The sequence below is a fragment of the Pan paniscus genome, chromosome 8 (assembly GCF_029289425.2).
Source record: "Pan paniscus chromosome 8, NHGRI_mPanPan1-v2.0_pri, whole genome shotgun sequence".
Lineage (NCBI taxonomy): Eukaryota > Metazoa > Chordata > Mammalia > Primates > Hominidae > Pan > Pan paniscus.
Genome location: NC_073257.2, coordinates 130908679 through 130923220, shown reverse-complemented (window position 1 = coordinate 130923220; position 14542 = coordinate 130908679). Strand labels below are relative to the sequence as shown.

General features: G+C 40.6%; 1 protein-coding gene and 2 non-coding genes across 3 annotated transcripts in view; all 3 read left to right on the top strand.

Moving 5' to 3' along the window:
- Positions 1–14542, top strand: part of EIF3A (eukaryotic translation initiation factor 3 subunit A) — a 46988-nt gene that overhangs the window by 20260 nt on the left and 12186 nt on the right. The window contains exons 8-17 of the mRNA XM_003825643.7: positions 92–196; positions 561–659; positions 1688–1804; positions 2006–2191; positions 3100–3447; positions 4363–4467; positions 4550–4663; positions 10068–10190; positions 10715–10868; positions 11404–11588. Of these exons, the coding sequence (XP_003825691.4) occupies positions 92–196; positions 561–659; positions 1688–1804; positions 2006–2191; positions 3100–3447; positions 4363–4467; positions 4550–4663; positions 10068–10190; positions 10715–10868; positions 11404–11588 (1536 nt within the window). The remainder of the gene's footprint in view (positions 1–91; positions 197–560; positions 660–1687; positions 1805–2005; positions 2192–3099; positions 3448–4362; positions 4468–4549; positions 4664–10067; positions 10191–10714; positions 10869–11403; positions 11589–14542) is intronic.
- On the top strand, positions 309–437 carry LOC112441080 (small nucleolar RNA SNORA19). The gene has a single exon (XR_003029058.1). It is a non-coding gene; the product is annotated as a small nucleolar RNA SNORA19 (small nucleolar RNA).
- On the top strand, positions 1268–1395 carry LOC112441079 (small nucleolar RNA SNORA19). The gene has a single exon (XR_003029057.1). It is a non-coding gene; the product is annotated as a small nucleolar RNA SNORA19 (small nucleolar RNA).

The following is a 14542-nucleotide window of genomic DNA, read 5'->3' as shown; positions in this document are numbered from 1 at the left end:
CAGATTTCCAATGCTATCATTTATACTAAGTTCAGAATTTTAGTTGGAAAATTTCCTTTGGCAGTTACATCTTTTGTTTTGCTTACTGTAGGTCAGATTTAATGTACTGCAATATGTTGTCCCAGAAGTGAAAGACCTTTACAATTGGCTTGAAGTAGAATTTAACCCATTAAAACTCTGTGAGCGAGTCACAAAGGTAAGCCTTTGTATTTAAGTTCTGGTTGTTACCACGGAGTTGGCCTTCTTGCAGTTTTGGGTTGTATTCATGTTTGTTAAGAGAGAAGTTTTGTCCTATGTGTTGGAATTCAGTGCACATTTCATTGTCTTTTTTCTTTATTTCAAGAGAAAAGATATATCTGATGTGCTAAACAAACCTTTGGAGGTTAATTAGCAGCATGACTAATTTAGCCATTGCTGCCAGTCACCTTCAAACAAGTATCAGTTTGTATTTCTTTGCATTGGATGATGTTTTTGTGTATTAAAAAAACAAAGAGTTTTAGATGTTTTAGTATCTCTTATGTAGAAAGTGTGATTCTCTTTCAATTTAATGGATTTTATAGGTTCTAAATTGGGTTAGGGAACAACCTGAAAAGGAACCGGAATTGCAGCAGTATGTGCCACAACTGCAAAACAACACCATCCTCCGCCTTCTGCAGCAGGTAAAAATAAAAAAATAAAAAAAGTTTTGTGATTTTATGTGCTCATCATGAAACTAAAAACTGGAAAAATCTAGAACTGCCTAGGAAGTGAGAACCTCCCCAGGTTCTGCCCCTGGCAAAAATTAGTCTATTTATTAATTTGAAAATCAGAATTATTATATTTACATATTTTGTAACGGACGCTTTTTTTTTTTGGCTGAACACTGTCTTTGGGCATTTTTCCTTGTTAGTAATGTAGGGCTACCTTATTCCATTTAAGGTACTGTGGCGTATTTATTCAGACTCTCTTGATGAAAACCTGTATTCCTAGATTTTTTTTTTCCCTGTTAGAAATCTTGTAGCATTGAGCATCTTTCATACATGTATCTTTGCATACTTCTATTACTTTCTGTGGCATAAGAAGTGGAATTAGTCATAGGGTTTATGGATTTGAAGCTTTAATAGCTATTCAGAAGCCTGGATTAATAGACCCCCCCACCATGAGTGAATGAGACAGCCTTTTCATATATTTCAGTCCAGGGGCTTAAGTAAGTAAGTGCTCCCATTTTGTTTTCCATTTGTTTCATTTGGGAAGGAGGGCGTTTTATTATATTTTCATCTCAGTATTTGTGCACATTTCATTGACCTGCTTTCTTTTATGTGAGTAGTGTTATTTCTTATGTGCTATACAAATAATTGAAGGCTAATTAGCAGTATAACTATAAATAGTAATGCTGCCAGTCTCCTTCAGACAAAAATTCTGTAAGAAGTGTTTAAATATATTCGGTAAGTAGCAGGTTTTTAGGCTTTTTTGTTTTACAACAACTAGGATTTGAAAAGAGTATAGGTTTGAGGAATAGTATGATAATGGTTCTCAAAGCATGGAGTTTAGAGTCGATGGTCTGGGATTAGCATTCTGGCTTTAACAATGTACTGCTAACATAAATTCTCTGGCATAATTTCTACTTCCCATGACTGTCATGAGATTGCACATAAAAAGTGCTGAATAAATAGTGGCTAGTGTTATTAACCCTTTGTTTTCTATGCAGGTGTCACAGATTTATCAGAGCATTGAGTTTTCTCGTTTGACTTCTTTGGTTCCTTTTGTTGATGCTTTCCAACTGGAACGGGCCATAGTAGATGCAGCCAGGCATTGCGACTTGCAGGTAGGTATGTGCTGTAAGGAGACAGAAGGCCCTTGAGGGCTAGAAAGACACATATCTTCTGTTTCTCAGCTTTTGGTACAGTGATACCATTTTAAAGTTTACTGAGTGAACTTTTCCAGCTTTTGTATATGACATTCTTCTGTTACTTTTTGACTTCATGCTTACTTGTGGATTTAACCATTGATAATTTAATTTTCAAAGGTTCGTATTGATCACACTTCTCGGACCCTGAGTTTTGGATCTGATTTGAATTATGCTACTCGAGAAGATGCTCCGATTGGTCCTCATTTGCAAAGCATGCCTTCAGAGCAGATAAGAAACCAGCTGACAGCCATGTCCTCAGTACTTGCAAAAGCACTTGAAGTCATTAAACCAGCTCATATACTGGTATGCATCTTCCCGGGGAAATAAATCCCAGAAGTTTTGAGGGACTCTTAACGCCATGCCATGTCTTTCACAAAAAGGTTTGAGACAATATCTGAGAGAAGGGATTTATGATATATTTCCTATAGAATTGTACTTGGTAGTTTTGTTATTTGATCAAATACACAAATCATTGAGCTTTCTTCCATTGAACAAAATACTACTCTGTGTAGGTAATGTAATAGGGTGGATTATGTTACAGAAACAACAGAGTGGACATAAGATTCCTCAAAAGTGAAATACAGTGACTGGATTTTTCCCTCCTGCTTAAGTTATTTCTTTTTTTTCTTTTTTGAGATGGAGTCTCACTCTCACCCAGGCTGGAGTGCAGTGATGCCATCTCGGCTCATTGCAATCTCTACCTCCTGGGTTCAAGCAATTCTTGTGCCTCAGCCTCCTGTGTAGCTGGGACTACAGGCACGTACCACGTGCATAGCTAATGTTTTGTATTTTTAGTAGAGATGGGGTTTCACCATGTTGGCCATGCTGGTCTCAAACTCCTGGCCTCAAGTGATCCCACCCGCCTTGGCCTCCCAAAAGTGATGGGGTTACACGCATGAGCCACTGCCTGTAACAAGTTATTTCTTGTATGTGAGCTCTGTTAATGAACACCTAAGGTAGGTTTGGTGCAGAGAAAAGTTGTCTTAGCTAGGAGAGCTTCTTTAGCTGCGTCATTGCTATTAAAAGACTGAATAGGAGCAACACCATAGCATTTAATACCGAAAACAAACAGCTTGGATAGTGTCATCTTCCATTATCAAATGCAGATGCATAGAAAGGCAGTACATCAGGGTTATTTTTTAATTTCTTTGATGCCTGATACCAGAGAATGTTAATTTTGGTCATGTAAAAAAATTCATTTGTTTTTGAAGCAAGAGAAAGAAGAACAGCATCAGTTGGCTGTCACTGCATACCTTAAAAATTCACGAAAAGAGCACCAGCGGATCCTGGCTCGCCGCCAGACAATTGAGGAGAGAAAAGAGCGCCTTGAGAGTCTGAATATTCAGCGTGAGAAAGAAGAATTGGAACAGAGGGAAGCTGAACTCCAGAAAGTACGGAAGGCTGAGGAAGAGAGGCTGCGCCAGGAAGCAAAGGAGAGAGAGAAGGAGCGTATCTTACAGGAACATGAACAAATCAAAAAGAAAACTGTCCGAGAGCGTTTGGAGCAGATCAAGAAAACAGAACTGGGTGCCAAAGCATTCAAAGATATTGATATTGAAGTATGTAGCATCTTAGTCATTAAAAAATTAGTTTTATCCAGGTATTTTGTACTCTTAGAACCACAGTCCTTTACCATTTGTTGGCTTACTGGGTTATTTCATGCATTTTGGTACAGCTGGTCATGACTAAATCTGTGAGTAAGCATATGTTTATTGCTCTGTGAAGTTTTGTGTTTTTTTTGAGACGGAGTATTATCTTGTCGCCCAGGCTGGAGTGCAGTGACGTGATCTCAGCTCACTGCAACCTCCGCCTCCCGGGTTCAAGTGATTCTCCTGCCTCAGCCTCCCAGCTAGCTGGGATTACAGGCGCCTGCCACCATACCTGGCTAATTTTTGTATTTTTAGTAGAGACAGGGTTTCACCATGTTGGCCAGGCTGGTCTTGAACTCCTGACCTCAAGTGATCTACTTGCCTCAGCCTCCCAAATTGCTGGGGTTATAGGTGTGAGCCACCACACGTGACCTGTTTCATAGACACCTTATACACATAGCCCGAAGGTAATTTTGTACACTATTTTACATAATTTTGTGCATGAAACAAAGTTTTGAATGCATTTTGACTGACCTGTCACATGGGTCAGGTGTGGAATTTTACACTTGTGGCACCATGTTGGTGCTCAGAAAGTTTTAAAATTGGGAGCATTTCAGATTTTGGGTTTTTGGATTAGGTTTGCTTACTCTATTTAGTAGAGTCTGGGTAGATGTAGGTTGGAGGAGTGAGAAAAGGATGTATGGATATTTTTTTCCTTATGGTCAAATGGAAATAAGGCTATTGTATAATATTTTTACATTTCCTAAATTATCACCCATTGTAACAATAAAAGCAATGTAGGATTTTATTCTAGAAAGCAGTGAGTTATGTTAGGCATTGCTTGTTTCTCTTTATTAACAATTGTGCATTTGTATTACCTTTCAGGACCTTGAGGAATTGGATCCAGATTTTATCATGGCTAAACAGGTTGAACAACTGGAGAAAGAAAAGAAAGAACTTCAAGAACGCCTAAAGAATCAAGAAAAGAAGGTAAATGAAAGGATTGGTAAACCTTTAACATACCAAGTTAAGAGAGATTTTTAAAAACTACGTGTGTTTTCGTGTCATTCAGATTGACTATTTTGAAAGAGCCAAACGTTTGGAAGAAATTCCTTTGATAAAGAGCGCTTACGAGGAACAGAGAATTAAAGACATGGATCTGTGGGAGCAACAAGAGGAAGAAAGAGTAAGTTTTTTATTTAATTGTAATATTTTTAGATTGTAATAAAATCCTCTGCCAGTAATGGAACCAAGGATTCAGAATTGCTTTATTTTGTATTCTTCTGCTAGAAATGGTGCTCTAATGGCTGCCTATGAACAGATTGGTAGAAAGATGGAAAATTTCACAATAGAGATTACAAACGAAACTTGGAAAACAAAGGACAACTGAAAAGCCCATTTTATAAAAAACTGCTTTATATACACTTTAAATGGGTATATTGTATGGCATGTTTATACAACTCATAGTTTTCATTTTACTTGCAGAATTGTGCAGCCATCTCCACAATCTAATTTTAAAACACATCTCAAAAAGAAGCTCTAAACCCATTAGCAGTAGTCATCCCTATTCTTCCCCACCACCCCAGCCCTAGGCAACCGCTAAACTACTCCTTTCTCTAGATTTGCTGATTCTGGACATTTTATATAAATGGAATTGTGTACTGTGTTGTCTTTCGTGACTAAACAGGTCATTCCATAGTTTTGTTAACTTATAGTATATATTATATTTACCTAATGATACAAAAGCAGGGTTTACAAATGCTTACGGCACCAAATATGTAATAAAAGTGAGTAAGCAGATCTACTTTAAAAAAGTAACCATAAGCAGGAGACAAACATCGGTGTAGGGTGTGATAGGAGAATGCAGCCTTTTCTTGGTTTAATCTGATTGTTGTCCCTTGGAGATTAATGGGCCTAGGATTGCCAGCCCTTCCCATTTTTTTTTCAGGAAAAGTTGGAATTTTTGTGATAATTCTCTTAACATGTAAATAATTAAAAACTAATTAGAAAAGTGCTGCAGACCAAATTGGGTTGATTTGGAGCCTTCAGTTTTTCATGTAGGGTAGAAAAGAAACAGCCATATATCATCTTGCATTGATTTCCAGGTGTTTTTAAGGATGAAAATGCCTTTAAAAATTAAACCATGGTGTTTGTTGTTACCATGTCATATTTATTATTTTATTTTATTATATATAGGCACACCTTGTTTTATTGTGCTTCACTTTATTGTGCTTTTGTGTTACCCAGGCAGGTCTCAAAGTCCTGGGCTCAAACGATTCTCCTGGCTGGGCCTCCCAAAGTGCTGGGATTATGGGTGTGAATCACACCTCCCCCAGCCCCGCATATTATTATTATTATTATTCTTATTTCTTCTTTTACATATTAAAAGTTTGTGGTAACCTTGCATTGAGCAAGTCTGTTGACACCATTTTTCCAACAGCATGTGCTCATTTCATGTCTCTGTCACATTTTGGTAATTCTCAAAGTATTTAATACTTTTTCATTATATTTGTTGTAGTGATCAGTGATCTTTGATGTTACTGTTGTAATTATTTTGGGGTGCCACGAACCACACTCATAGAAGGCGGTGAACCTTCTATGATCTGTAAATTAAGTCTCTTCTGACTGTTCTACCGACTGGCCATTCCCTTACTCTCTGTCTCTCCCTGTCCTTGACCCTTCCTATTATTCCCTGAGACACTAATATGTATATATTTATTTGAGACAGAATTTCATTCTGTCGCCCAGGCTGGAGTGCAGTGGCGCAATCTCGGCACACTGCAACCTCTGCCCCCGCCGGGTTCAAGTGATTCTGTGGCCGCAACCTCCCAAGTAGCTGGGATTACAGGCGCCTGCCACCATGCCCAGCTAGTTTTTGTGTTTTTAGTGGAGATGAGGTCACCGTGTTGGCTGGGCTGGTCTTGAACTCCTGACCTCAAGTGTTCTGTTCGCCTCAGCCTCCCAAAGTGCTGGGATTATAGGCGTGAGCCACTGTGCCCAGCTCCTGAGACGTAATATTGAAATTAGGCTAATTAACAATTCCACAATGGCTTTTAAGTGTTCAACTGAATAGAAGAGTCACCTGTCTCACTTTAAATCAAATGCTAGAAATGATTAAGCTTAGTGAGGAAGGCATGTTGAAAGCTAGGCCTCTTGCACTAATCAAGTTGTGAATGCAAAGGAAAAGCTTTTTTTTTTTTTTTGAGATGGAGTTTCGCCGTTGTTGCCCACGCTGGAGTGCAATGATGCAATCTCAGCCCACTGCAGCCTCCGCCTCCCAGTTCAAGTGATTCTCGTGCCTCAGCCTCCCGAGTAGCTGAGATTACAGGCATGTGCCACCACACCCAGCTAATTTTGTACTTTTTTTTTTTTTTTTTTTTTTTAAATTAGAGACGGGGTTTCTCTGTGTTGGTCAGGCTGGTCTCAAACTCCTGGCCTCAGGTGATCCGCTCATCTCGGCCTCCCAAAGTGCTGGGATTACAGGCATGAGCCACTGTGCCTGGCCCGGAAGAGTTCTTGAAATTAAAAATGCTACTCCAGTGAACACATAAACAGTGAGAAAGTGAAACAGCCTTATTGCTGATATGGAAAAAGTTTCATTGGTCTGGATCAAACCAGCCACAACATTCTCTTTAGCCAAAGCCTGATCGAGAGCAAGGCTATAACTCTCAACAGTTAATAATACAAATAGCTGAGAGAGGTTAGAAAGCCGCAGAAGGCCAGGCCTGGTGGCTCACATCTGTAATATAAGCACTTTGGGAGGCCGAGGAGGGCAGGAGTTTGAGACCAGCCTGGCCAACATGGCAAGACCCCGTCTCTACTAAAATTACAAAAATTAGCTGGGCGTGGTGGCGGATGCCTGTAATCCCAGATACTCAGGAGGCTGAGGCAGGAGAATTGCATGAACCTGGGAGGCAGAGGTTGCAGTGAGCTGAGATTGCGCCACTGCACTCCACCCTGGGCAACCATGGGAGACTCTGTCTCAATCAATCAATCAATCAATAAAGGAAGCTGCAGAAGAAAAGTATGAAGCTAGCAGAGGTTGGTTCATAAGGTTTAAGGAAAACCGTCTTTATGACATAACAGTACAATGTGAAGCAGCAAGTGCTGATGGAGGAGCTACAGCAAGTTATTCAGAAGATTTGGCTGAGATAGTTGATGAAGGTGGCTACACTTAACAGACTTTCTTACTTTTTTGAGAGACAGGGTCTCACTCTATCACCCAGGCTGGAGTGCAGTGGCATGATCTCAGCTCCCTACAGTGTCTACCCCCTGGGCTCAAGTGCCCACTTCAGCCTCCTGAGTAGCTGCGACCACAGGCATGCACCACCATGCCTAGCTTTTTTTTTTTTTTTTTTTTTTTTTGTATTTTTAGTGGAGACAGGGTCTCCCCAGGCTTCCCAGGCTGGTCTCAAACTCCTGAAGTCAAGCAGTCTGCCTGCTTCAGCCTCACAAAGTGTTGGGATTACAGGGGTGAGCCATGGTGCCCAGCCAATAGATTTTCAGTGTAGATGAAACGACCTTCTGTTGGAAGAAGATGGCCAGCTAGGTCTTTCATACCTAGAGGGAAGTCAGTGCCTAGCTTGAGAGCATCAAAGGGTATGCTCACTGTTTAGGGGTTAATGCAGCTGCTAACTGGAAGTTGAAGCCAATTCTCGTCATTCCAAAAATCCTAGGGTCCTTAAGAATTATGCTGCATCTACCCTTTCTGTGGTCTGTACATGAAAGAACAAAGCCTGAATGACAGCATATCTGTTAATAGCATGGTTTGCTGAATATTTTAAGCCCCCTGTTGAGGCCTACTGCTCAAAAAGAAAAGTTTTCAGAATATTGCTGCTCATTGACAATGCATCTGATCATATGACAGCTCTGACAGTGATGTATAAGAGAGATTAATGTTTGTTTTCATGCCTGTTAGCACAGTATGCATTCTGCAGCCCGTAGATCTAGGAATAATTTTGTCTTTCAAGTCTTATTATTTAAGAAATATATTTCATAAAGCTGTAGCTGCCATAGTGATTCCTTTGGTGGATCTGGGCAAAGTACGTTGAAAACCTGCTGGAAGGAATTCTTTATTCTAGATGCCATTTGTGATTCGTGGGAGGAGGTCAAAATATCAGCATTAGAAAGAGTTTGGAAGAAGTTGATTCCAAGCCTCATGGATGACTTGGAGGGGTACATGAGTAGAGTGGAGAAAATAATTGCAGATGTGGTGAAAACAGCAAGAGAAGTAGAGTTAGATGTATAGGCTGGGTGGGGTGGCTCACATCTCTAATCCCAGCTCTTTGGGAGGCTGAGGTGGGCAGATTGCATGAGTCCAGGAGTTTGAGACCAGCCTGGGCAACATGGTTGAAACCCTGTCTCTACAAAAAAATAGGAAAATTAGCCAGGCATGGTGGAGTGTGCCTGCAGTTCCAGCTACTTGGGAGGCTGAATGAGGTGGGAGGATGCGGAGGTTGCAGTGAGCTGAGATGGTGCCATTGCACTCCAGTGCTTGGGTGACAGAGACAGACCCTGTCTTAAAAAACACACACACACACACACAAAACCAAAAAAGACTATAACCTGAAGATGTGACTGAATTGCTGCAATCTCATGATAAAGCTTGGATGGGTGAGGAGTTGCTTCTTACGGATGAGCAAAGTAAGTGGTTTCTTGAAATCTCCCGGTGAAAATGCTACGAACATTGTTGACCTGACAACAAAGGATTTAGAATATTCCATAAGTGTAGTTGATAAAGCAGCAGCAGGGTTTGAGAGGATTGGATCAAATTGAAATTCTACTCTTGAGTTAAAAACCGTCAACCAGTGCCACATGCTAGATGAATCTTTTGTAAGAGGTTGCAATCAGTGTGGCAAACTTCATTGTTACCTATTTTAAGAAATTATACCATAGTCACCCCATCCTTTAATACCTGCCATGCTGATCATTCAGCAGTCGTCAACATTGAAGCAAGACTCCACTAGCAAAAAGATTATGACTCATTGAAGGCTCAGGTGATCATTAGCATTTTTTAGCAATAAAGTATTTTTTGTTTTGTTTTCTTTGAGAACAAGAGTCTCACCATGTTGTCCAGGCTGATCTTGCACTCCTGGGCTCAAGTGATTCTCTTGCCTCAGCGTACTACTGCACCTGACTTACAGTATTTTAAAATTAAGGTTTGTACATTGGTGTTTTAGACATGCTATTGTATACTTAATAGACTGCAAACTTCTATATGCATCGGATAACCAAAAAATCTGCGTTGCTTGCTTTATTGCAATATTCTTTATTGTGGTGGTCTAGAACCAAACCTACAGTGCCTCCAAGGTGTGTCTGTGTATCATAATTTTTCCTTTATAAAGTTCCTGGTGTCATGGGGCTAAATGAAAACTGTCTCCTAAATGCCTCAGGATTACTTTGTCTACCTCTTGCCCGTAATTGCCGTCTGGGGACCTATTGACATGGAGGTAGTTAACGTTTTCATTTTTATGGCATGACAGAAGGGGCAGTGGAGCAGCTTCTAATTTTTCAAGAGTATTTCTCAGTAATTTGGGGTTAATGAGTAAAAAAAAAAGTGCATTGAAATTTCACAATATTTGTACTTGCAGATTACTACAATGCAGCTAGAACGTGAAAAGGCTCTTGAACATAAGAATCGAATGTCACGAATGCTTGAAGACAGAGATTTATTCGTAATGCGACTCAAAGCTGCACGGCAGTCTGTTTATGAGGTGAGCTTGCTGATTTTTGGGAAATGTTTATTCATGAGCTTTCTAGTATTGGCCTAAGGGTTCTCCCTTAACAAATTGGTATATTCTGTATTGAGTTACTATGTGTAACGGTCATTCAAATAATAGAAATTTTTGGATGATATTTCATAAGCAAAACAATCATCAAAATTGTTCTAAAGGTGAAAGTTGAATGCATAATTTAATACAAGTTTTGTTTACTGTTTTTGTTAGAAATGAAAAAACTAGATCAAAATGTCCTGGGCTTAGATTCTAATTTGACCATTGAATTATTTTGTATAAAGACAAACCCACTGGATGTAGGTAATATCAACAATTTAAATGTTTTAAAATTTGGCCTGCTGACAAGTTAATGGTCATTTGGAAGTTAGAGTTTTTGTGCTGAGAGGTTGCTTTCGATGATTCTGATACACTTGAGAGTCTTTTGTAAACCTAATAGCTTTCTGCGAGTTTGTTGCTCTTGACAAAGTGTGCCCTTTTTGGGTTGGCGGTTGCTTCGATTGCAGGAAAAACTTAAACAGTTTGAAGAGCGATTAGCAGAAGAAAGGCATAATCGATTGGAAGAACGGAAAAGGCAACGTAAAGAAGAACGCAGGATAACATACTATAGAGAAAAAGAAGAGGAGGAGCAGAGAAGGGCAGAAGAACAAATGCTAAAAGGTACATAGGTCAAACAGGATTGGAGGGGTGCTAATGCAAGGTTGGTGTTAAGATCTAGTTTTTAGTGATCTTATGTAGAAAATACAGGAATCAAGGTAATTGGCCTTTTAGCACTGTAATTAACTGGATCTCAGAACCCAGTTTGCTGTACGTGAAGTTGTTACATCGTCTGCCAGCATTTCCCCACACATTTGATGTTGTTTTAGAAATTAATACTTTTTTTTATCACCGTATTCTGTGTATTAACATTTATTGAGGAATACATTCCAGATGATGGCTGTTAAATGATGCTATATCTGGAATCCCAGATTGCTCAGGGATGGGGGAGGGATTCTAGTATCTTATTACAAAACTATAGTTGAGGGGTGTAGTACTTATTTTCTTGACTATGTTCTGTCATGTAGCTGATTACAAACTATTTTCAAATTCTTTTACTTGTACATTATGCTACCTGTTTAATACCAGAAAAGTGGAACTAGCACTAGGGGGAAGATATGGCTGGGAGGCACACTTAGTAACCTAATCAATGGTCTAGAGCGGGAAGAGAGAGAGCGTGCCGAACGAGCAAAACGCGAGGAAGAGCTACGAGAGTATCAGGAGCGGGTGAAGAAATTAGAAGAAGTGGAAAGGAAAAAACGCCAAAGGGAGTTGGAAATTGAAGAACGAGAACGGCGTAGAGAGGAAGAGAGAAGACTTGGCGATAGTTCCCTTTCTAGAAAGGTGAGTATAGGGTTTATTGATTTTATTTTGTTTTAATGTGACTTTTTTTTTTTTTTTTTTTTGGTTGAGGCACAGTCTTGCTCTGTCGCCCAGGTTGCCCAGGCTGGAGTACAGTGGTGCAATCTCAGCCCCCGGGTTCAAGTGATTCTCGTGTCTCAGCCTCCTGAGTAGCTGAGATTACAGGTGCATACCACCATGCCTGGCTGATTTTTGTAATTGTGATGTATTTTTATCACCCAGTTCTCTTCCATGATACCTATGTAAATGTATTTAAATCAGTTATTTTCACATCTCTCTCTCTCTTTTTTTTTTTTTTTTGAGACAGAGTCTCGCTTCATTGCCCAGGCTGGAGTGCAGTGGTGTGATCTCTGTCTCGGCTCCCTGCAATCTCCGCCTCCCAGGTTCAAGCCATTCTCTTGCTTCAGTCTTCCAAGTAGTTGGAATTATAGGCGCCCAACACCATGCCTGGCTGATTTTTGTATTTTTAGTAGAAAATACAAAATTTACTACTAAAATTAGAAATATGGTTTCACCATGTTGGCCAGGTTGGTCTTGAACTCCTGACCTCAAACAATCTGCTTGCCTTGGCCTCCCAAAGTGCTGGGATTACAGGCGCGAGCCACCGCACCCAGCCCATTTTCACCGCTCTTTTTAATGTGGTAGTTTTCTCTTCCCAAAGAACAGAAGGCACCTAAGGGGGAAAGAATTATACTTGTCTTAGCAAAGATGGAATTTTACAGGCTTAAGCATACTTTTGCGCATGCGTGTCATGAAAGTTTTGTCCATAGCACTGCTGAGTTTGCTACAGAAGAGAGACTGTTGCTGAGTTCCTTGAAAGACATCATCGTTTGGCCGGGCGTGGTGGCTCATGCCTATAATTCCCAGCACTTTGGGAAGCCGAGGCGTGCGGATCGCGAGGTCAGGAGTTCTAGACCAGTCTGGCCAACATGGTGATACCCTGTCTCTACTAAAAATAAAAAAATTAGCTGGGTGCGGTGGCAGCACCTGTAATCCCAGCTACTTGAGAGGCTGAGGTAGGAGAATTGCTTGAACCCAGGAGGTGGAGGTTGCAGTGAGCCGAGATCGCGCCACTGCACTCAAGCCTAGGTGACAGAGCAGGACTCTGTCTCAGGGGAAAAAAAAAAAAAAAGAATCGTGAATTTAGAGGATGATGAATTCTGTAGCTCCTTGGTACTTAAAGACATGTTTGGTGGCCAGCAGCTGTCAGCAGCACCTGTCAACTTGTTAGAAACGCAGACTTTGAGGTCCACCCCCAAAACTTCTGAATCAAAGTATGCAATTTAACAGGATTCCTAGGTGATTCAAACTCAGCTCTAAATGCTGATTTTTAATTGCACTCAGGTTCAAAACGGACCTATGTTCCCATCTCTGTCTTGTGTCTGGAATTCCCTCTCCTGATTGGTGTTACTGGTATCTGCTTTGTCACAGCTTTGCACCTACTCTTCCTTATTTCTTTTCCTACATTACTGCCTTAATTCAGATTTTTCTTGCTTGCAATACTTGTTGGTCTACTTACTCGTCTTCCTCATCATCATCTTCCTCCAGCTTCAGACCTTCCTCTATGTTGTGGCCTGCTTGATTTTTCATAATACAGCATGTTTGATCACTGTGCCTGCTGTTGGATTTCAGACCTTTCATTGGTTGGTACTCATTACTGAGAGCCAAAGGTTTTAAAACACGCGTTAGTAGTCTTTCGTGTTGCTGCCGTTTCATCAGTTTCATCTGACACTATTTTCTTCTTAGTCACCTGTGCTGTAGCCATTGGGGAGCAAGTTTTCTGCTTTATTCTGTGTCTGTGGCATCTGTCTGCACGCTGTTCCTTTTGCTTGGGAGGTGCCCTGTTTGCCCCTTAAAGTATTGCTTGCTTACTTTTCACTCAGAAAGCTCAAGGATATCTTGCATGCCTTTTCTCTGCTCCTCTATTTTTGCCATACCTGTATCAAATGCTTATCTGTATGCCTACACTTGATACTAGTTATTTATGTGTCTTCAGTTTGTGTTATTCTTACTGCTAATTTGTAGTTCTAATTCCTTGGTATTAAGTAAATGTGGTCTGTATGATTTACAAGTTTTTGGAATTTAAGAATACATTTTCCCTTGTGTTCTATGAATGTTTTTTTCTGTTGAGCACAAAGTTGTGTGTGTGCATGAAATCAGCGCTGTTTTGTTTAAATCTGCTACATCTTGTTAGTTTATGGGACTGTCTCCTTAGGAACATGAGGAAGCTTACCTTCTGAGATTATCCTTTTTCTTTTAGTTAGCATTTGCAAATGTGTCTGTCCACCCTTTTGTACATTTTCAGCCTCTTGTTTCTGTTTTATGCCTCACCCCCTTGCCCACACACACCTTCCCTTTTTTTTGGGGAGAGTTTAGTTTAATTTACTTGCATTTAACATGGTAACTAGTATATTTGGTTTTATTCCTAACACTTGCTTTGGAGCTTTTTATTTGCTTCTATGTCCCTGGCACCCCTTCCTTTTTCTTTAAGCCAAATTTGAAGAACTTTTCTAGGTTCTTTTTGTGTGTGTGTGTGTGTGTGTGTGTGTGTGTGTGTGTGTGTGTGTGTGGAGACAGTCTCGCTCTGTCGCCCAGGCTGGAGTGCAGTGGTGCAATCTCAGCTCACTGCAACCTCCGCCTCCCAGTTTCAAGCAATTCTCCTGCCTCAGCCTCCTGAGTAGCTGGGATTACTGGCGTGTGCCACCACGCCTGGCTAATGTTTGTATTTTTAGTAGAGATGGGATTTTTCACTATGTTGGCCTGGCTGGTCTTGAACTCCTGACCTCGTGGTCCACTCACCTCAGCCTCTTACAGTGCTGGGATTACAGGCGTGAGCCACTATGCGGGGCTGGCCTCTAGGTTCACTTTTATTTTCTCTATTCCATTAATTTTTTTGCCCTTTTTGCCCGGGCTGGAGTGCAGTGGCGAGATCTCGG